Genomic DNA, 20,851 nt, shown 5'->3' on the forward strand with positions numbered 1-20,851 from the left:
TCATCCACAGGAGTGGCCCCTCCACCAAATCCAGGGAAAGGGGAGCTAAAAGCCCCCCCAGCACATAAACCATAGTGTGGGCTCTCACCTCTGAGCATCAACCCCTTAACCAAGCCCTGGAGGGGACCAAGGGCCTCCCTGCCATGCCTGCTGTGACACCCAGAGCATTTCAGTGAGGTATCAATGAGATTTCAGTGAGCAGTCAGTGAGATTTCAGTGAGATAGCAATGTGATTTCACTGAGGCATCAATGTGATTTCAGTGAGGAATCAATGACATTCCAGTGAGGAATCAATGAGATTTCAGTGAGGTATCAATGTGATTTTAGTGAGGCATCAATGAGATTTCAGTGAGGTATCAATGGGATTTCAGTGAGATTTCAGTGAGATGATATCAATGAGATTTCAGTGAGGTATCAATGGGATTCTAGTGAGATTTCAGTGAGGTATCAATGGGATTTTAGTGAGGCATCAATGAGATTTCAGTGAGATATCAATGAGATTTCAGTGAGGTATCAATGGGATTTCAGTGAGATTTCAGTGAGATATCAATGAGATTTCAGTGAGGTATCAATGGGATTCTAGTGAGATTTCAGTGAGGTATCAATGGGATTTCAGTGAGATTTCAGTGAGATGATATCAATGAGATTTCAGTGAGGTATCAATGGGATTCCAGTGAGATTTCAGTGAGGTATCAATGGGATTTCAGTGAGATTTCAGTGAGGTAACAATGAGATTTCAGTGAAGTATCAATGAGCAGTGAGGGTACAAACAAGTCTGAGAGTTTCCCTCCATACAAAAAGCTTCACTGCAGCCTCAGAGCATCTCCCGACCCCACTCAGGGAAAGAAGGACTAAGAGAGACATCAATTTCCAGAGCTCTGCTCCAAAATCCGGCCTTCGCCTTTGAAAATGTAATTTATTCAAGCTGCTTTATTATTGCAGAGCCCAGCGTCGACAGGGGATTATGGAGAGGTCACAGCTGGAGCAATAACAATAATAAGAAAAAATAGTGAAGTCGGGAGAGCATCTTGTGTGAGTTCCCCGTGCAGCAGGGACTCAACTTTTTTTTTTTGGAGCCACGGTGTTGGAAGGCACAGAAGAACATCCCACGTGCCACCAACTTAACACAAAAGTGGCATCCAACAAATCTTTGGGGGAGCAACGAGGACGGGAGCTTCACACCCCCTCGGTTTGTGAACCCAATTAGGCATATGTTGAGGAAAGGGTGTATGTATATTAGATTTTAATTAAGCAGTGTTAATTATAATCTATGAGATGTGCTTACTGCTTATCTGATAATTATGAGAAAGCCAATTTGGCTGCTGGCTTGTGACTAATTAAGTGGAATTAGTAATGATAATTATAGATTTAATTTTTGTTTGCCTTTATTGGCAATGGAGGGGGGGGGAAATGGATTCCAGGGCTGGGTAGGGCAGGCTTGGGACAAGTCGTGGGGAAAGGTCACCACGCCAGGGATTTGGCCCACAGAATGGGGATTTGCCCAGGACTGCCCAGAAAAGAGGGATTTTTTTGGTGGGAAAAAAAAAAAAAAAAGGAACCCAGATTTGGCTTTAAAAAAGAGTTTTGCAGGAAATGCTGATGGAAACAAAGTTCTCCTAAAAAGCAGCAGTTTCCTGGAAGACTGGGCTGGGTTTTGTCAGCTCATTGCACAGGTAGACAGGTTTTTTTTAAAAAAAAAAACTGAAATCTTGGTCAGTTCAGGGAATTTGACATTTCAGCCCACAGGGGGAAATTCCCTGGGGGTCTCACCCCTTCTTCCCATGCCCACCATGACCCTGACTCCTGTTCTCAAGAAAAAAGGGAACTTTTCAGCATTTTTTTTTCCCCTCTGCGTAAATTGTTAAGGTATAAAAGAAACACCAAATCCTTCAAACACTGCCCGAACCCTGGGAATGGACCTTGCATATTTTAAACACGCCCACAGGCTGCTCTGCCTGGCTTCAATCCTTGAAATACTCATTTTCTGCCCTTTCTGAGCGTGCACTGTGCTCAGAGGCTGCCAGATTGACCCAAAACATAAAAGCAAAGCCTTTGTGCGAGGCAAAGAATAAAAACACGGGGGAAAAATAGGGGACGGGGTGGGGAAAAAAAATAATTAAAAAAAAAAAATATATATATATATATATTGCAGCTGGATTTTTAAAAGGCCCAGCTAAACTTGCAGCTGCGCGGCAGCACGTGGAGCTGTGCAAGCTCAGCTAATGATAATTAAATCTCCTGCTGCAGGGGTGAGCTGCAATTTCGCGCTAGGTCTGCTGGCCGGGATGAGAGCTCTCCAGGGAAAAACCACGGCGGCAGCACAGGGCCGGAGGGGTCGGGCCGCGGAGATGCTCTGCTCGCTCGCCGAGCAACACCCGGAGCCGGGGATGCTCTGCCCGGCTCCTTCCCGAGAACAGCATCTCGCACCTCCAGCGCCGAGCTAAATAATGCATGGCGACGGCGGGGATGAATTCCAGGCGGAGAGCGGGGAATTAAAAAGACAATGCCGGCTGAATGCATTAAGGCAGCAGCCCCGCTGCACAGGGGGGGTCCCCGCTGCGGCACCCCCAGGTCCTCGGCGAGGATGGCTCCGCTCAGCAGGGCTGAGAGAGCCTGACCTGACTGCAAAGCGGCTCTTTGCATCCACAGCCTTGGCATCCAGGCTCTCCGCAGCCAGTTCCTGGGATGCAGCCTCGGGAAAAGGCTGCGGGAGCGGAGCGCTGCTCTCCGCACGCCGGCGGAGTCCCCGGCGCTGACCGAAATAGATTCTTTGCCCAGCTCCAGCTCGGCTAAATTTGGTGCCCAGCCCCCCCGGATCCAAGGAAGCAGCGCAGGCGGATGGCTCGTGTCACATCAGGAATACTTCACCGCGGCAGGCAGGGACACAGCGGGCCAGGAGCCGGCTCGCACGGCTCCCGAGGAAGAGGATAGCAGAGGATGGAAGAGGATCGCCGGTGATGCTCCTTGCTGGAGGAAGCAGGAGTGAAGCAAGCCCTGAGTCCTGGCCGCCTGTGAGCATTAAAGATTATTTGCCGGACAGGCTCTTGCCCTGACCTCTGCGGTGGCTGGTTTAGAGAGATTAAATGAGAGCAAACTCACAATTTCTGGGTTTTTTTCCTTTTCCCTTTTTCCATTTCAGCAGCTATTGAAAATAGGCTTGTTTATAGAGGGAGAAATTCCCCACGAGTCCTGCGCTATCCCTACCAAAAATACTGCCAGCATCAGCCCAAAGTGACCAAAGCACATGCAGAGATGGTCAAAATTTGACCTCATTCCTAATGATGTTGTGCAGCTACGGACATCCCTACAAACTCCCTCCAGGGTTTCCACCTGGGATCCAGCAGCACCTCAGGATCCATTAAAACAGGGCATCGCCCTTAAGTGCGTTTGCTGAATCATCCATTCCAGCTCCCGGACTTAATTTCTCCATGATACATTAAATACCTTCCCTTTGTGTCCTAAAGAGCTGTGGGATGCACTGGGAGGAGCACAAATGGTTTTGGCTCTGACTTGATGCTCAGCTCTGCCAGGGAATTGTTCACTTGGAATTCCCTGATGAGCAAGAGAGCTAAGAGAGGTCAGTGCCCAGACCTAGAAGGAAAAATGATACTCCAGCTCTGTGCCAGGGCCTCCTGTTGAACACTTCCACCTGTAGCTGGCAAAGCATGAATCGCTGAGTTCTTAGCCACCCCTCTGAAATGAGGAGTAATGGGGTTTTAAGAGAATAATGCTTCATAACACTCGGCATTCTGTTGGATAAGGAAAAGACAAGGCAGAAGCCAGGAGCTGATAAAAGCTACAGCCTGTAAATTCCATTGCACCTTCTCCACTCAATAAATGGGTTTCAGTCAGAGCATCTCTTCCATCCAACCCAAAAAGGACCTGAAGGGTGAGTTGATTGCATTGATCGTGCATGCATTTTCCCGGCAGGGAAACTGGCCCAGTCCCTGGCTGCTCCTGTCCAAAGTACTCCACTTACTTATTATGGGAATATCGCCAGAGACTCCAGGGCCAGGGAGCGGGACGCTACGGGGAATTCATTGCTCTCTGCGTGCTGCGAACATTAAGTGGGAAGGCAGAGCAGGGGGGTATGGCAGCGGCTCAGCTCAGCCTCCTCCCCATCACAGCCCCCGGCAGACAATCGCTCCTGCGCGGGTTTTGCCAGCCCCACAGGATTGTTGTTAACCCTTGGGAGAACAGGAGGACTCCAGGGGGCAGAGACAAACCGCCCTCAGGCTGCTCCTGTCCCCCACAGCCCTGTCACCATCACACCTCCCATGTGCATCCTCCAGGTGAGAAACTCCCTCTCCATCCCCCCTCGATCCCTACACCCAGCTGTGACGCTGCTCAGGGGTCCAGCCCTGAGCCAAACCATCTCCTCTTCTGCTCCCCAGCTGCCCACCACTGTAGGGTCTGCTGGTGTGACCATGCCCACCCCTAAAACCCTGCCTGCCTTCCCCAGGGAAGAGTGTAAATCCCTGGGCTTGGTGCCAAGCACAGTCTCCTCTCAGTAAGATCAGCACTGCCATCCTAAACCAGCCACAGGAAAAGCTGCCGAAACAAGGGCTCTGAGCCCAAATTCAGCATCAAATCTCAGAACTGGAGCGGGAGGGATCGCACAAGGCATTGTCCCAGCTGTCACGCCCTTCGCCCGGTCGTGTCCCCCCTAAGGGCTGGCACACGTGTCCGGGAGGTGGGAAGGTGACATCCCAGGGCAGCACCAGCCTCGCTGCTCCACTGCAGGAATGACAGGCAGGACACGGGGCAGGCTGGCAGCCTCACAGCAGCACTGCCCAGCCCGGGGTTTGCAAATTAACCCCGAGGCAATGCCCTGCCCACACCGCAGCGCTCCTCCAGCAGAGCTGCCCCCACCTCTCCCGGCAGGAGGCTGAGCCGTGCCTTGCCAGAGTGTCTTCCAAGGAGAAGGCTATCAGCTCCAAACAGCCGAGACCTTTAGCTCAAATCCATTAATCCTCTTTATTAAACCCGGGTCACCTCTGAGTCCTGGCAAATTAACCAGCATCTCCCCACTGCAAGTACATCAAGAGGAAACGCGCTGTACAGCGCCTGTAATTTTCATGGACCAGGGCTCCGAGGTCAGAGGGCTTCCCGGGCTCCAGTCTCTGCCTTTGTCAGTTTAAAAGGGAACATCGGCTTGCGCTTGTATAAATTACGAGAGAGGCAGAGCAGGGGCCCGGGGCGCTGGCAGGGCACTCTGCCGGCTCCAGCCGTGCCACTGACCCATCCCCAGCCCGGGGACAGGAGCAGGGGACAGCGAGGCCACGAGGACTGAGTCCCCTGAGGGGAAAAACAGGGCTGGGGTTATCCTCCAAACAGCTGGGCACTGCGCTTGGCATCCTCCAAGCTGCCTTGGCCACGTGCCTTCTTACTGCCTCTAATAAATGGCACAGCCCTGGTGCCAGCCCAGCTGGGGAGCGACAGAAAGGGAGACTGGAAGGGCTTTGCTCCAGCTCCGAAGTGGGTGGAAAATTGCTCCCTTGTTGCCTGAAATTTCACCATTTGAAATATCTCCCCCTTTCTGCGCTGTCCTGTTGGAGCCACTCTGCTCTGAGTGCTCAGCACGCCAGCACCAAAGCGAGAGCGGCTCTGGTTCTGAAGAGCCAAGGACATTTAGCTGGGCTGGGGAAGACCTGGGGCCAAATCCCTTATAAAAACTAATTATACACCCATGAGAAGAGCTACAGAAGAGAAAGCGAGCCCAGCCTGTCCTGGGGAAGAAGAACTCTGTGTGGGCTGAGGGATATGAGCAGCATGGGCATCAGAGGTCACAGCACTCCCTTCCTCAGATGGGTCTCCTTCTGCTCCTAAAAACAGCATCCTCAAGATAAGCAAACTTCCCAGAGCCAAGCAAAGAGTGCTCCTACACTCTGTGAGTGAAGATAACAAAAACCCCATTTTTCATGGGGAAAAAAAAAAAAATGTGGGAAAATTTCCAAGCGGCTCCTTAAGAGCTGCAAGCATCACATCTATCCCCCTAAGACAACTCCACACCTGACAGTTCCCAGCACACTCTCCATCCGGAGCTTTATCACGGGGCTATAAATCCACTGGCTTTGGCTGAAGTTGCTGTGGTTTTACACCAGCCTAAGCCAGCAGAGACTGAGCTGGGGAACCACGATCCAAAGGCCGGGATGCTTGCCCTTAACTCAGTCCAGGAGTTTTCAACCTGGGGTTGAGATGCAGGTAGGATTAACACACAGCACCTCAAATCTCCCAGCCACCAGCTCGCATCACAGCTTTAGTTTCTTGTCGAGAACATCGCTTTTTGCTGTATTTAATCACGGCAAGGTCATTTCAGTGACAGTTGTCAGCATCCCGGCCAAGGAGCCAGAGGGGCAGAGCCCAGGCCTGCTGGCTGGATAAAAGGAGGAGATGCTGGGTTTCATTTCCTTGTTTTCAATTGAGAGGCGCCCACCTCGGCGTGCAGATTAAGGTGTGGGTGGGCCAGTGTCAGCCCCCCATGGGCAGAGATGGGAAGCTGCCGCTTGCTCTGCTCATCAGGAGCCCCGAGGAGAGAAATTGCATAGTTCTCCCTGCGGCCCTCTGCCCACCTCGAACCAATTTCTGCTCCTTTTAATTCAATTCAGCTCCTCCTGACCCTGGCTGGCTGGAGTTGCAGAGTTTCTCTCAACAGATAGCACCAATTACAGAGGTGTGAAAATGGAAGGCTTTCAATTCGGAGAACAAACCCAAAGAAACTGGGACTTTATTGAACTGAGAATCAGGGGGTGGGGAAGGGGGAGCGGGCAGGGGCATGGGCTCAGCAATATCACCTCTGCTCGCTCTTAAAACCAAATTCTGGGGCTGATCCCTCCACGAGTGAAGGCATCCCCAGGGGCTGGGGTGGCAAATGCCAGGAGAGGGGCAGGTTCAGGTGTGCTGAGCCGATGGCACCTGGAGATGAGGGATGTGGAACCCAGAGCAGCATCCCTGGCACCTCGCTTGTTAGCGGCTGCGTGCGCCTGCACTCCCGACCCTTGGGATCAGATCCCACGCATCTGACACAAACTGAGTTCTCTCCCCCACAGCAGATCCTGGCTGGGTTGATTCTGCAGCATCTACAGCCCAATTCAGCCACCAGGCACAGCTGCACCTCCCTCCACACCACTCTTGGTGCGTGACACCACTTTCTGTCCTCCCACAAAGCCAAGGACTGTGGGTCAAGCCTCTGGAAGCACAAGCGGCAGCATGAGCCTGGTCAGATCTGGGCAGGAGGGCTCTGGCAGGATGGTGGAGCTGCCTGACAGCCTCAGCAGTGAGATCAGCACATGGACTGACTCTATAAAAACTGCACAGTACAGCCTGTGATGATCAGAGAGTCCCCAGACAAAAGCAGGAATATTCAGTTCATGGGAAGGAGGCAGGGATAAGCACTTCCCTGAGCTGAGCTCACTGAAGCCCTTTGCCCAACATGCCCTGATGCTAAAAAAAATTTTTTAAAAAGCTGAAGTAAGAAGTCCAAGATGCCCAGGAGAGAAAATGGGGTTACTCTTATGGGAAGCAGAGCCACTAAATAGGGCCCCTCACCATATCTGGATGCTTCCAGGTACCCCACGGGCTGTAAGGATGCAAAAAATCCTCCCCCACGCCTGAAAATTCCCCTCTCCTGTCCTGTCTCTACCCAGCTGGTCAGACCACCAGCACAATGCCCATGTGTCAACAGAGCCCAGGGGCTCCTTTTAATCCAGACACTGGAGACTTCTCCAGACTTCTCTCCATCCCTGGAGATGTCCAAAGCCAGGCAGCCTGGCCTTGTGAAAGATGTCCCTGCCCATGGTGAGGATGTGGGATGAGATGAGCTTTAAGGTCCCTTCCAACCCAACCCATTCTGCGATTCCATGATTCCCTTCCTCGATGAAGAAAACCTCACAAGGCAAAGCTCTGCCTCCCAGGCCAACACACAAAGAGCAAGGGGGTCCTCTCAGTCTGAATTTTCAGCAACTGCTCATCTGGCTGGCACACCTGAGCAGGCTCAGCATCTCCTTGAGGAATCCCAGAACTGTGAGGGGAGCACCAAAACAAAATAGTGTCTCACTCCTGTCTCTCTCCTAAGAGTTCCATGACTCGGAGCAGCTCTGATGCCTTAAGTTTCAGCTTTCATGTTTTTCAGATTCTGGGCTGCTTAGGTGTGTAGTTCTGAGCCTCATATTAGGTGCTGGTAAGCTCTCTTCACAGAGTAGGGGGACAAAACAAATCCTTTTCCTGCTGCACACCAAGGACAACTTTCAGGCCCAAAAGCACAAACAACGGTGGCTGGAGGGAGGAACAAGAAGGATGGGACCTCACAATCTGAAGCTGTAACTGGACAATTAAACCTCAATATGCAAATGGACCAAAACTTTTAAAAATGCAATGACTTGTGACTGGTTAGCCATTTTGTGTCCGTTTTGGTTCCACCTTGGGTGCAGCCCTGGCCAGGCTTTTTGCCCCGCCCAAGTTGTATCCTGGAGGCCTTTCAATAAACATCTGCTTTATTCTCCAGCTCTGTCCAGTCTCTGTTTCAGGTCAGCCTTCCCAAGGCATCAGCTCGCAGCGTGGTTTCCCTCCTGTGCCTCCAGCCAAGCTGTGACCGCGGCTCCTCCAGCACTGCCCATAAATCCTGCAGCCCGGTAAACAGCGGAATTACGGCGCCCCGCCATTGCTTAGCTGCCTTTGACACTAATTGCTCTGCGGAGTGTGTGCAACTGGCAACACCTTATTAAAAGTGAAATATATTATACTGTCCACTTATTGGGACTTTATAAAGATAAAGTGTCCCGAGGATACGGAGAGGCTGGCAAAGGCAGCGGCTCTCGGCCTCGGAGCGGCCGGCGGATGCTGCAGCGCACACAGCCGAGGCAGGGCAGGAGTTGACAGGACAAATGCGTGCTCTCCCTGAAATTCCAAAGAGCATTTCCATCTGGAGACCAAGGGCTGAGTGAAGAGCGTGCTTGAGAATTTTCTCCTCTGTTCATCTCCTCCTTTCAGCACCGGGATCATCTCTCTCGAGCCTCAGGGGAAAGACAGGCAAAGATGCAACGTGAAAGGGCAGGGGGATCAATCACATGCTGCCCTCCGGTCAGCCTGGAGAGGAGCAGAGGGTGCCCTCAACTCACAAAGTCAGGCTGTGTAGGAACAGGGTAGAAAGCTGGCCTGTCATTTCTTCTAAGTGCAGCTAACAAGCAATCTGGAAGTTCCCACATGAAGCTGTTTTGAGAATGAGAAGCTCCTTTAACACAACAATCTGTTCTGAGGGTGAAAAATAAGTGCACCTGTAATAACAAGGGATTCGTCCCATGAGAATCAGTAAAGAAAATATGGAAACAGTCCAAGAACAGATAAATTAGACGGACACGTAAAATACCTTTTACTAACCAATAGAATAATTAACAAGAAAGCCATTAACCAATTAGAAGGTGCCCTCGAGGTTTGTAAAAACTGTACAAAAGACAGCATAGGGCCGTAATAAAGAGCCCCCTGAACTTTTATGGTGTCACTCTGTGTGTCATGACCGCCCTAACAACGACAAAGCTGATCATGAATCCACATTGTCCTACTTCCAGACCTCGCTGCCCGAACTGTGGCACAGACTCTCCCACCAGGACACAAACTGGGGTGTCCAAGAGCCTGGTGGTGCTCCAGCTCCCTGACCAGCCCAGTACAGGGATTTTAGCACCCAATGTATTGATCCTGCGCTCTTTCTCCTGTGTTTCTCAAAGCTGGAAGCCGAACTCCACTGTTTCACAAGGAAAAACGCACTTCAGATTTGGAGCTATAGCAAGAACACGTCTCTTAACATGTGTCTCTGCACATGCCTTGGGCAAGTCATTTTCCCTCTTTTTTCCTTGGCTCCCCTGTCTACAAAAACAGGTACAATGAAATTTCTCTTCTCCGTGAAGTATTTTAAGATCTACTGGAAACAACCACTGTGTGAGAGTGAGACCTGTATCGCCGAGTTTCAGTAAGAAATGTTTTGATCCAGGCCCCCCGGCCCCGTCTCACCAGGTAATTTTGGAAGAATTTTTGGGTTTATTTTGAATTGATGCGTTATTTCTGGTTGGGAACACGGCAGACAGGAGGAAGGCAGACACAGGGGATGCCATCAAAGGCACTTCGGCAGCCTGCAGTGCTCACAAAGGAGTGGTGAGCAGAGAGGGAACAGAAAACCCACCCATGTGGGGTAAAAATCAGCTTCTGAGGACTTCTTCCGAGAAAAATTGAGATATTCCCAGGCACATCACAAAAGCCATTACATCTACATCCCTGCTGTACTGTGGAGAGTACACATAATATTATTTATCACTTACTGGTCATCTCCCTTGTGGCAGAGGGGAGAGCCCCACCTCCCACAGCCCATGTGGTGCAGAAACACAGCCTGCATCCCACTTTGATTCCTGAAGGAAACGGCACGTCCTCAGCAACGGATTTGAAATATCCAGAGTCTTTGGTTCAACAAGTTCAAATCCAAGCAGGATCAATACCTTCTCACTCCTGAGGTATCAGCAGGTAATTGGGTATCGTGCAGTGATGAGTAACCTAGTTTGCTCAGAAACTGCAAACTTTAATCTTCGCCCATTCCTGGTACATAGAATAGCGAGGGAGGAACAGATCAAAGGAGAACAGATCAAATTCAGCTGCATTTGGACCCTGATTGCAGTAAAAAGGACTGATTCTTAAGCAAAATGGCTCAGGCTTCTGAGGTTCAGCACCTTGAGATACTTGAGCACAGCACAAGGCAGAGATGTTTCCACTTCTCCAGCGCAGCCACCCACGACTCCAGTGCCACCTCCCCCGGGGTTTAGGTTACTCCTGACTCCCCAGCTTGGACCAGAGCCCTCTCCAGATTCACACACAGCATGTGAGCGCCTCAGCCTCTCCAAATACCAGTGACTCCACCCCAGCACTCTCCCCTTTTCCCATTTCCAGTCCTGCAATGCCCATGGCAGCAGCCCTGGTGCAGGCAAGGAGAAGCTGGTCCAGTTTTCCAAGCAGGAAAGGCCCTACCCGGCTGTAGGAAGTTCCCACCTCTGCCATGGAAAGGAGAAGTGCCAAGGTAGACTTATGGGCAGAGTGAGACAGAAAAGCACCGGGGGCAGCAGAACGACCTATTTGACAGATTTCCCTGCCCATCAAAGCTAACTTCGCTGAAAGCTTTTGACATCTGATTAATTACGTTAAATCCCAAGTTTCCGGCAGCCCTCGCTTTTCCTCCTCACTGCCCTCGGCGGCCAAAGCTGCTCCCCTGGTGCCAGCAGAGGAGGGGATGGCAAGAGGTGGCTTTGCCAAAGTCCTGGCCCGTCCCTGTGAGGAAGGAGATAAGGAGGGTGAGGGACGGCCGGGGACAGAGCCCCTTTGTCTGAGGCGCCTTTTGTCACGGGGAGATAGGAGGAGGCTGCCGTGCGCTGACATTTCGGTGACCAAATTAAAATGCACCGCCACAGAGACTAAATGTCATTAGCCTCATTAGAAGTGATCGCATTAAAATAAACAACCAAAAGGGGGGGGGGGGGGGGGGGGGGGGGGGGACCACAAAACCCAAAGAAAAATAAAGTGGAAATTAGCCAACGCCATTAAATAAAATAAATAAATGGGGAGATCCTTCGAGGACTGCGCGGCCGATGCCAGTGGAGCTGTGAGCTGGGAAGGGGCACAGTGGGAGCAGCCAACATCTCCACAGGCTCTGCTGCCACCCTGGACCGTGATGAGACAGATCCACTGCTGGTGTGGCCCCAAATGGAGATGCCCCTTTGGGAGATGTCTGTGGGGTCTTTGGAGCTTCCAGACAGTTCCAGGTTGGCTTTAAGGACCTCAACGCCCATGTCCCTCGGGGCTGGCGCTGCAGGCAGTGCTGTGCCAGCACCTCTGCATCCCGAGGGATGCACCCCCTGTGCTGCTCCAACAGGAAGGAGGATGTTTTTAGCAGCATCCAGGTTTCTCTCAGGTGCATCCCAGTCCAACACCAACTGCATTTGGCTGATGCTCCGTGACAGGACCGCCACACGAGGTGGAAGGCTTGGTGAAAGAAGTGCCACTTTGTCCTTGTAGAGAGAGGAATTTTTCCTCTAACCCCTCTTGCTATGCAAACGCCATTTCCTTTGGGGCAGGAGAAGTCATCAGAAGGCCCTTGCAAGATCCTGCTTATGACAGAGCAGATTTGAAAACCCAGAGATCTCCTTCCCCCTCCTTCCCTTCTGTCAAAAATTATAATCATCATTTTCCAGCTTGCTGAACAATCAAAGTGTGGCCTATATTCGCTGGAGCTCCTTCCACATGCTGCATGCATAGCAACAAGTCCAGGAAACAAAAGCCAGAAGTAAACAGTTGGGAGAGAGGAGGCAAAGGGCTGGCAGGGGACAGCAGGGGGACACTGCTCGAAAAACACATCGAGCTCAGCCTGGTTCAGCCCAGCCTCGCCAGTTTGGAGCTGCTCTGAGGGCCAGAGCCCCATGTTAAAGCCTCTTCTTCCATCCTCTGCAAGAAATATGGGAATACTCATGTCTGGAAAGCTTGGTTAGTGGAAAACGCAGTGCCAGAAGGAAGCCCAAGCCCTCCTGCTACAGGATCAGCTGGTCCTCGTGTGGCTGAGGAGCCAGGAGGAGCAACCCATGGGGTGAATCACGTAGGACAAAGCCATGTGGAGCACAGGTAACCCCAGCTGCCCTCCTGGGAATCCCATAGCCACTGGAAAACGCCCCCCGCCCCGAGTGCACCAGCTCTGCTCAACACTGCAGACATCCCCCGTGGCTTTACTGTCCAGGCACACCGAGCTGATGGGATCCAGTCCCAACATCCCATCCTGAAGTGCAGAGCTCGCAGGGAAGCTTTCCTGGGCTAGCCCTTCCCTGCACTTTGCAGCCCGCTTCAGCCTCCAGAGCAGTCAATCCAGCACTTTGCACTAGCGCTGAATTCACAGAAAAGTAAACCTAAAAATATCTCCTCTTTTTCCCCCCTTCCTTGCCTCATCTCACACGTGTCCCCGGAGCACATGACTCTGCCGCACAGGCAACAGGTTCCACTTCCCAAAAGCAGCTCCTCCCAAGGGCGTGGCTCTAGACACTGATGTGTCCCTGGAGTACCTGAGTGTCCCAAACCACCGCTCTCAGCCACCCCACGCTGTCTGAACCTAAGCTGGGACTAGAGGGAGAATCCCCCAGCTCAGCCAGACCCCACAACAGCAGGGCGGCGCATCCCCTGCCACTCCCACCGGACAAGCCACCCGTAGAGGATGAAAACACAATCCCAGAGCTTTGCAGAAGCAGGCAGGGAAGTGTTTCTTCCCTCTAAGCACGAAACGAAGAGGAGCTCCCTGGAAAAACCCACCCACGGAGCAGCAAGTGTCAAAGCCACCTCTGTTATGTGCTGTTGCTGCATTGGTAATTATAAGTACTGTGCCTTCATTAGGGAAAGATGACTGGGAGGCAAGGAGATTTGCAGAAAAGCTGTTATTATTTTTAAGTTTAAACAAAAAAAGGATGAGTGTGACAGCTGAAATCACTCCCCATCCTGCACATGCCAGGAGCCAAGAGCATCTCAGGGGATGCTAGGAAGGTAAGCAGGGTTCAGGAGCAGCGCCCAGCTTTGCCTAATTGGGGAGGGGAAAGGCAGGGCTGCAAAGCTGAGGGTGACCCCAGGGTCATGAAGGAGATTACAGATAAAAACCAACAAGTTTTCCTCTATCCCCACCTGACTGCAGCAGAAGGATCCTCCTGGGTGGGTGCCCTGTTGCCCCCCAAACCTGTCGGGGTTCATCGCAGCACCCCGACAGCCCTACTCAGCGACTTTGGTTTCTCACCAAGCAAAGCACAAACTCCAGATTTCATATTCAAGTGTAAAATACGAACACAGCTGTTTATGCAGCTCGAAATTCGCCATAACCAAATATCCGAGCCTTTGGAGAAGATTTTCAAAGGCGCCAGTAAAGGCACAGAGCTCCCACCGGTGCCTTTGAAACGTCTCTCCCTTTTCAGTTTTTCACAGGGATTCGCACCAGCAAAAGCTCCTCCACCCGGCCGCCTGCAACCGCGGAATGCACAAAGGAGACGCTGTCAAAGAGAAGCTGCTGGAAAATGCAAAGCAAGGTTCAGCACTTTGGGGCATCCTGAAAGGCAGCTGCCAGAGCCACTGGCCCCCCGGAACCCACAGCCCCCAGGGCAAATTGCTCTGAGAACTTGCACTGGGGGGATCTGCACGAAGCAAGGGCTGTGTGTGCCTCCTCTCCCGTCACACTCCCTCCCCACATCGTTTGGAGATGACAGCGAGTGCTGCTCCTCCCCAGCTGAATTAAAACACCCTCTAAGAGGCCAACACCAACCTACTCCTTCTCCTGGGAGCCAGGAGACGGAGAAATCACCCTCTGGCAGGGAAAATACTGGCCAAGCCTCAAGGAGAGGCAGAGGAAGACCAGACAGCGTTGCTGGGCTCACACTCCATCCTGCTGGGACATCTTCCCCAGCTTTCCCTGACTCCTGGAAGAGTGATGGTTGCAGTGCCTCATCCACACCTATCCCCAGCCGTTGGGAGAGCACAGAAAATCCCTTTAAGCCCCTCTTGCTCATATTGAAATGACACTAAAGCAGAACTAATGTGCTCCAGGTACTTATTCTCAGGCTTAGTCGCAGGGATCAGCAGCCCTCCACCAGCCCGGCATCCCCCACCGGAGAGAGGTGACAGTCATGTCACAGGCAGTGGGAAAAACATGTTCTTGCAGCAGGGACCCCTTTAGGAAGGGGTGGGAAGGTGTTTTCAACGCCTGCAATGTTTGATTTGTAAATTGAGATGGGTTTTACAAACCACCACCAGAGCCAGGCTGCCCCAGCGAGGATGAAGTCGCACAGAGTCTGGGAGGGTGCAGAAAGCAGGTCCTGGGTGCCAGGCTGGCGGTGGAGCACTGAGGGACACCCCAAGCTTTACAAGCTTGATCCCGGTGCCCTGGAGCAGTGAAAAACGGTATTGTCCATCTCCCCCTGCACTGCCAGATTTTCTGACCACTCACATTACAAGTAATTTCCCCCAGCCTGCAAAGGCAGCGATATAAATGTCTAAGGAGGCTGATGAGCATCGATTTTTGCCACCTGTAGAGCCATGATGTCACCCTGTAACTGCAGCTCAAATAGATTCCCCCCTGCCCCAAATTCATTCTCCAGCACGGCCCACCCTCATCTCAAAACAGCAGCACCCACAATGCCCAGCAGTTCAAAGCATTTGCCAACAGCTTGACAATTAAATTACCCACTCACCTCCCCATCCCGCAGCGCTGGGCTCATTAAAAACCCTCAGCATCCTTCCCACCTCAGAGAGCAACCCATGTCCAGGAACCCGCCTCCCCCAAGGCTCCAGATGACAACAACATTAAGCCTTCGAAATTATTTTAGATAGAAACTTGTCTTACAAAGAAATAAAAAGCTGCAGAGTAAGATGCTCTCCATGACCAGAGGGGTCAGGGTTTCATTATTGCATTAACCTTTCGTGTCTTTAGATTCCACGAGAGTAAATTGGTAACGAGATGACACGAGACCCAATGGGAAAAATGCATCTTTGCTAACAAAAATAAGAGAAGGGGGGTAGGACAGAGGTGGGAGCGGGAGAAAGAGGAAAAACTGGCAAATAAGCCATTACAGCTAATAATAACTCTGTGATGCTATTTTCTGCAGGAGCCTTCAAGTTGTGATGTTTCCCTTCACTCTAATTACACATTCTAAAAGCAGGTTCCCTTCTCACTTTAACCACCCCGTGTGAAACTCCCGCAGGATTCAGATAAAAAAGGAAAGGGAAAGAGTTGGCACTTCAGAAACAGCCTCTGCATATCCCAGGGGAGCGTCACCTGCGTAAAACCCTCAGGATCATGGCTGCAAATTAATAAACAGCCCCCCAAAAAAACGCTTTGGGAAGGTGCAGGATCCAAAGGACAGCAGGGACCATTCGCTTTCCCTCTGCAATCCAGGACTTTGCCAACATGACTCGTGTTCCAGCCCAGGGCAGTGAAACCATGACTGGGACAGGCTGGGGAGGGAGGGAAAACATCCAACCTCTACAAGCCAGGCACAAATAAAAAGGATTGGAGATGTTCAAATCCAAGGCGGAAGGCAAAGCACCGAGCAGCCCAGAGTATTTCCCTTCCTCTAAAGCAGGCAGAAGGGTTTGGATTGGTGGATTAAGGGCTGAGCCAAGCCAGGCAAAGTCCTGGGCTGGTTTAGCTTGGGGGGCATACAAAGCCAAAGCAGATATTGCTGCTTTAATGGAAATATGAAGGGGAAGCTACAAGCGCATAAGTGTGGATCAAGAAGCCTCTCCCAAGTTTTCAGGGGCTTAAATGCAGGGGCTTTTTCCTTCCCTGGCACACACAGAGGCCAGAGCCAGCCCAAGCCTTGGCTTGGCCTTGGCCCAAGCAGCCACATCCTGAGGAAGCTGCAGCAGGGCACTGGCAAACAGCAAACGCGCCCTGTCTGGTTTCTGCCAGCTCCTGCAGCTTAAGGACATCTCGATGACAGCCCATCAAGTGTCACACGCCCTCCCATTTGGCCCGCACAGCTGCTTCCGTGCATTTCTCTGCAATTCCAACCCACAGAACCTCATCCAGCAAGAGGGTGAAAGAGCCAATGCTCCATTCAGCGCAGCCTTGCTGAGGCACGCCTGCCCCCACACCAGGCACACCCACCCTGTCCTGCTGAAGATCTGTTTTCAAAAAAAACCAAAAACCCTTTACATGCACAAAGTCAGGCAGCTCACACAGCCCTGGCTCCCTCGTGCTCACGTGCTAAACTACAGATGCACCATTTTGGTTTCTGGCGTTGCTGAGGAGCTCGAGGCTCTGCTGTCGAGGGTTCTCCACCACTACTCCCAAAGAGGGAGCAGATCCTGCACATCCCAGCCCCCTGCCACCCCACTGAAGGGTACCCAGCCCATCCCAGGGGGGTCTTGTACCCACTGCTCTGCTCAGTTTGCACTGTGACAGCTCCACGGGACCCCAGAATGTGGCTGGCCCCACGGCACAAGCCTCCACAAGCAAGTTTTAACCCAAGACTCGTGTTCAGCGCTGCTGTGGGCAGAGCTGCTCGCCAGCTGTGACACGAGTAACCTCTCCCCAGCCAGCCTCACCCTCTTGCCACACACAGCACAGCAAAGCCCTGTAACTGAACCGCGGGCGGCTGCCGAAACCACAGCCGTGCTCAGCAGAATTCTCCATAAAAAGCACAGCTTGGGTTAAGATCGGATCCGAGCCTCGACGCCCAGTCCCCATCCGCTGGCACAGGGGATGACAATCCTCCCAGCTGCTAAAAGTGCACATCATCATCAAAAATTCCGCCGGTGACTTCCTCCCCCCCGGCGCTCGGCTCTGCCGTGCGCCCCCATCACCCTCGCTGCCTGCAGCGCTCGCTTGCCCCGCCGGCATCAGAGCCAGCGCTGGATCCAAACCCGGCATCTGCCCCCGGCAAACCAGCGCACATTTCGGGAGGCCAGCGCTCATTTCGGGAGCCACCCGCTCAGTTCACCGAGGTTGCGGCACCGGCACGGCCTCCCCCGAGCGCCTGGATCGAGGCGGAGGGTTCATTCTCACTTTGGGAAAGGGAGCGAGGGGAAGGCACCGAGTTTGCCCGGCAGGAATCAGGGAAGCACGGATGAGGGGAGCACGGGGAATAGCGCGACAGCTCTCGGAAGAGGGAGGGCACAGCTGGGTGCCCAACTCTGAAGGGGAAAAACTGCGTGAGCCCGTTAATTCCGAGGCAGAGGTTGCCCGAGGGGACAGAGCCAGCCCAGCTCGGGGGCTGCTGCGGGACCCCGGCACCTCGGTGCCCACCTGGGGGTCCAGCAGGGCTCCGGAGCCCCTCACTGGGAGCACTGGGCAATCCCCCGCTGCAGAGCGACTCGCTGCCTGCCTGCATGTGCGCGTTCGTGCGCAATGTGCGCGGAGCCCGGTTCCCCTGCGCGCAGAGCCCGCTCGGCTCTCCCTCCCTGCGAGCCCCTGCCCTCGCATCCGCTGGAGGAAAAGCTTTCTGCGCTACCTGGGATGAAGAGCAGGGCAGTGGTGGCCGTGAAGACGATCCAGCAGGCAGGATGGTACATCTTGGAGCTGCGCTAGGCGAGCGGCTGCTTCGCTTTGCTGCTTTGCTGCTGCCGCCGCTGCTGCTTTTCGTCTGCGCTGAATTCTGAGCAGGTTTAAATCCAATGTTTGCAGAGGGAGGGAGACGGAGTTAGCGAGCTAGAGAGAGGGGGAGAGACGGGAGCAGGCGGTCAGCGGGTCTGATCTCCCCTTGCACACGCACGCACACTCGCACACAACTGGCAGAAGGAGCGCCGGGCTCCGTGCGTGCACCGGGAGCGCAGACCTCCTACCGGGCACCCATTGGTTCAGGATGCTGACTGACACACGCACACTCGCTCTCCTGCGGCTTTCACTCCGCAGCCGGGGAGTTAAATGCAGGCATCGACCCCCCGAGCGTCCCTCCCGGCACCTGCTGGTGCCCGGGATGGAGGGAGCGGCTCTGGGATGCAGGGAGCAGCTCTGGGATGGAGGAACAGCTCTGGGATGTAGGGAGCAGCCCTGGGATGGAGGGAGAAGCTCTGGGATGGAAGGAGCAGCCACGGGATGGAGGGAGCAACTCTAGGATGCAGGGGCAGCTCTGGGGTTCAGGGATCAGCTCTGAGATGGAGGGAGAAGCTCTGGGCTGGAGGGAGAAGCTCTGGGCTGGAGGGAGCAGCTCTGGGCTGGAGGGAGCAGCTCTTGGATGGAGGGATCAGCTCTGGGATGGAGGGATCAGCTCTGGGATGGAGGGAGCAGCCACAGGATGGAGGGAGAAGTTCTGGGATGGAGGGAGCAGCTCTGGGATGGAGGGAGAAGCTCTGGGATGGAGGGAGAAGCTCTGGGATGGAGGGAGCAGCTCTGGGATGGAGGGAGCAGCTCTGGGATGGAGGGAGCAGCCCTGGGATGGAGGGAGCAGCTCTGCATGGACACGGGCACGGTCGCAGCGGCTCCTTGTGCACCAACTGCCTGCCAAGGGGAATTTTTCCTTCCCCAGACAGGAGCTGGCTGCTGCGGCAGCCCTGGGCTTCAGCCCCTCAGCTCACCCTGCCCTCTCCTCCCCTCGCTGGGAAGGCAGCAGCAGCTCTTCCAACTGCTGAGGAAAACCAGGGAGCAATCCAAGCTTTTTAGCATGAGTGGGTGTTTTTCACACAAAATCTCTGAAACCAAGCAGCAATGTTCCCTGTGCATCCCAACTGGAGACATGTTTTTCCCCCTTCAGCAGCTCACAGAGCCCCAAAAAAACACTGAACTCAGGGTATCTGAGGGTATCCTGCAGACCCCTACCCGATATCATCCCATACCAAGGAGTTTTCCTCAGGCTCTCCTTTCCTTCCAGGATGCCACAATTTCCTTCCTTACCCACAGCACCCTCTCCCTGGCACGTTCCCACATCTCTGCTGAGCCCTGAGCATCCCCAGTGCAGGGCTTGGACAGCTGTCCCTGTCATGTCCCCTGCCACAGCCACTCCAGACCAAGGCATTCACCAGTCAGGGCTTGAGTTTGCTGCATTGCCAAAAAAGAAAAAAGAAAAAGAAAAAAAAAAATGTTGCAAAGGTTAGTCTCCAAAACAAATCATACTTCTTTTTGATATTTTCTAAACAAAACTGATGTTTCTTATTTCTCTATAATTGGAGCTTTGTTAAAAACAGACTGTAAGTGGTTGGTTGGTTGGTTGGTTGGTTTTTTAATGGTCCAGGACAAATTTAAACTTTCAATTTCTCTCAAAACAATTCTCTTTCCACTAACTCAGGGTTAAAGGTCTCTTCTTGAGTTCCAGGCCAGCCCAAGAGAACTTTCAGCCCAACACTTTGGATTTACAGCTAATTCACCACAGCTTTCTGGTGCCAGTGGCCACACACTCCTCCACATCCCACATGCCACATCCCAGGGTTTCACCAGCTCCTCACCTTAGTCTCTGTTCTCATCAACCTGAGCTTGCTCTCACCATCCCTGGATCCCCATTTTCCTGGATTATTTTTCCTTTTTTTTTGCATTAAACCATCATCTCTCAGAGAGCAGCTGACTAAGAGACTGGGGTGCAGGAATCCTGGAAGAATGATGGATCCACAAACATCAGTTCCCACAAGTTGCCACTGCTCTCCTGGCATCCAAATCCAGACACAAACCCCTGATCACTCCCTCTCCTTGAGTCTTTTTCCTCGTTTCTCTCACCCACCTGTTACAGCTCCGTTCCACCACATCCCTGTCCATGCACATCCCTCTCATCTGGCATTATTTCCATACACAGCAGCACTGGGAGCAACAGGAACAGGGTAAAGCCATATCCATTGTGCTCTGGAAGGGGTATCCTCACCAGAGAGGGATGGGAGCCAAGCACACGCTGCCAGGACAAACTTCCTCTGGCTTTTAACCATTAATCCTACTTAATTTTCTACTCTGCATGAATAAACCACAAGTTTTTAAAAGCTTTTAACTCAGCCATATTCCCACATTATCTGCCGAAGGCATCCCATCTCCTGCATCCTCAGGAAAAGCATGACTGAGGATTTAATTCCTTTAAGAAGAGTAAAGCTGTGTTGTTTAACCTCTGAAAAATCATCACATGGAGCAAAAACCAGCCAGCAGAATCCCCTCAGCCTGGAATGAGGACAGGGATATTTCTGTCCTGAATTTCCCTCTGAATGACACCGCAAACGATGACACCAAGCGAATTTATCCTTTGCTTCACGAGTATTTTGGGAAAACAACCGCAAAGAGACATTTGGGAATTCCCAGGGCTGCCAGGCATGTGGCTGCATCCTTCCTGGCCAGCCCAGGAGAGGGACATTTGTCCCCAGGGGAAACTGAGCTGCTGTGGGGCTCAGCTGAACC

General features: G+C 52.7%; 1 protein-coding gene across 2 annotated transcripts in view; it reads right to left on the reverse strand.

Annotated features, from left to right (window-relative positions):
* LOC120762462 (opioid-binding protein/cell adhesion molecule homolog) overlaps positions 1-18,282 on the reverse strand; it is a 298,800-nt gene extending 280,518 nt beyond the window's left edge. For both annotated transcript variants that reach the window (XM_040084895.2, XM_040084893.2), the window contains exon 1: positions 18,000-18,282. In XM_040084895.2, coding sequence (XP_039940829.1) covers positions 18,000-18,060 — 61 coding nt within the window. In that variant the 5' untranslated portion in view covers positions 18,061-18,282. The remainder of the gene's footprint in view (positions 1-17,999) is intronic.
* Between the last annotated feature and the right edge of the window lie 2,569 nt (positions 18,283-20,851).

This window comes from Hirundo rustica, chromosome 23 (genome assembly GCF_015227805.2).
Source record: "Hirundo rustica isolate bHirRus1 chromosome 23, bHirRus1.pri.v3, whole genome shotgun sequence".
Taxonomy (NCBI): Eukaryota; Metazoa; Chordata; class Aves; order Passeriformes; family Hirundinidae; genus Hirundo; species Hirundo rustica.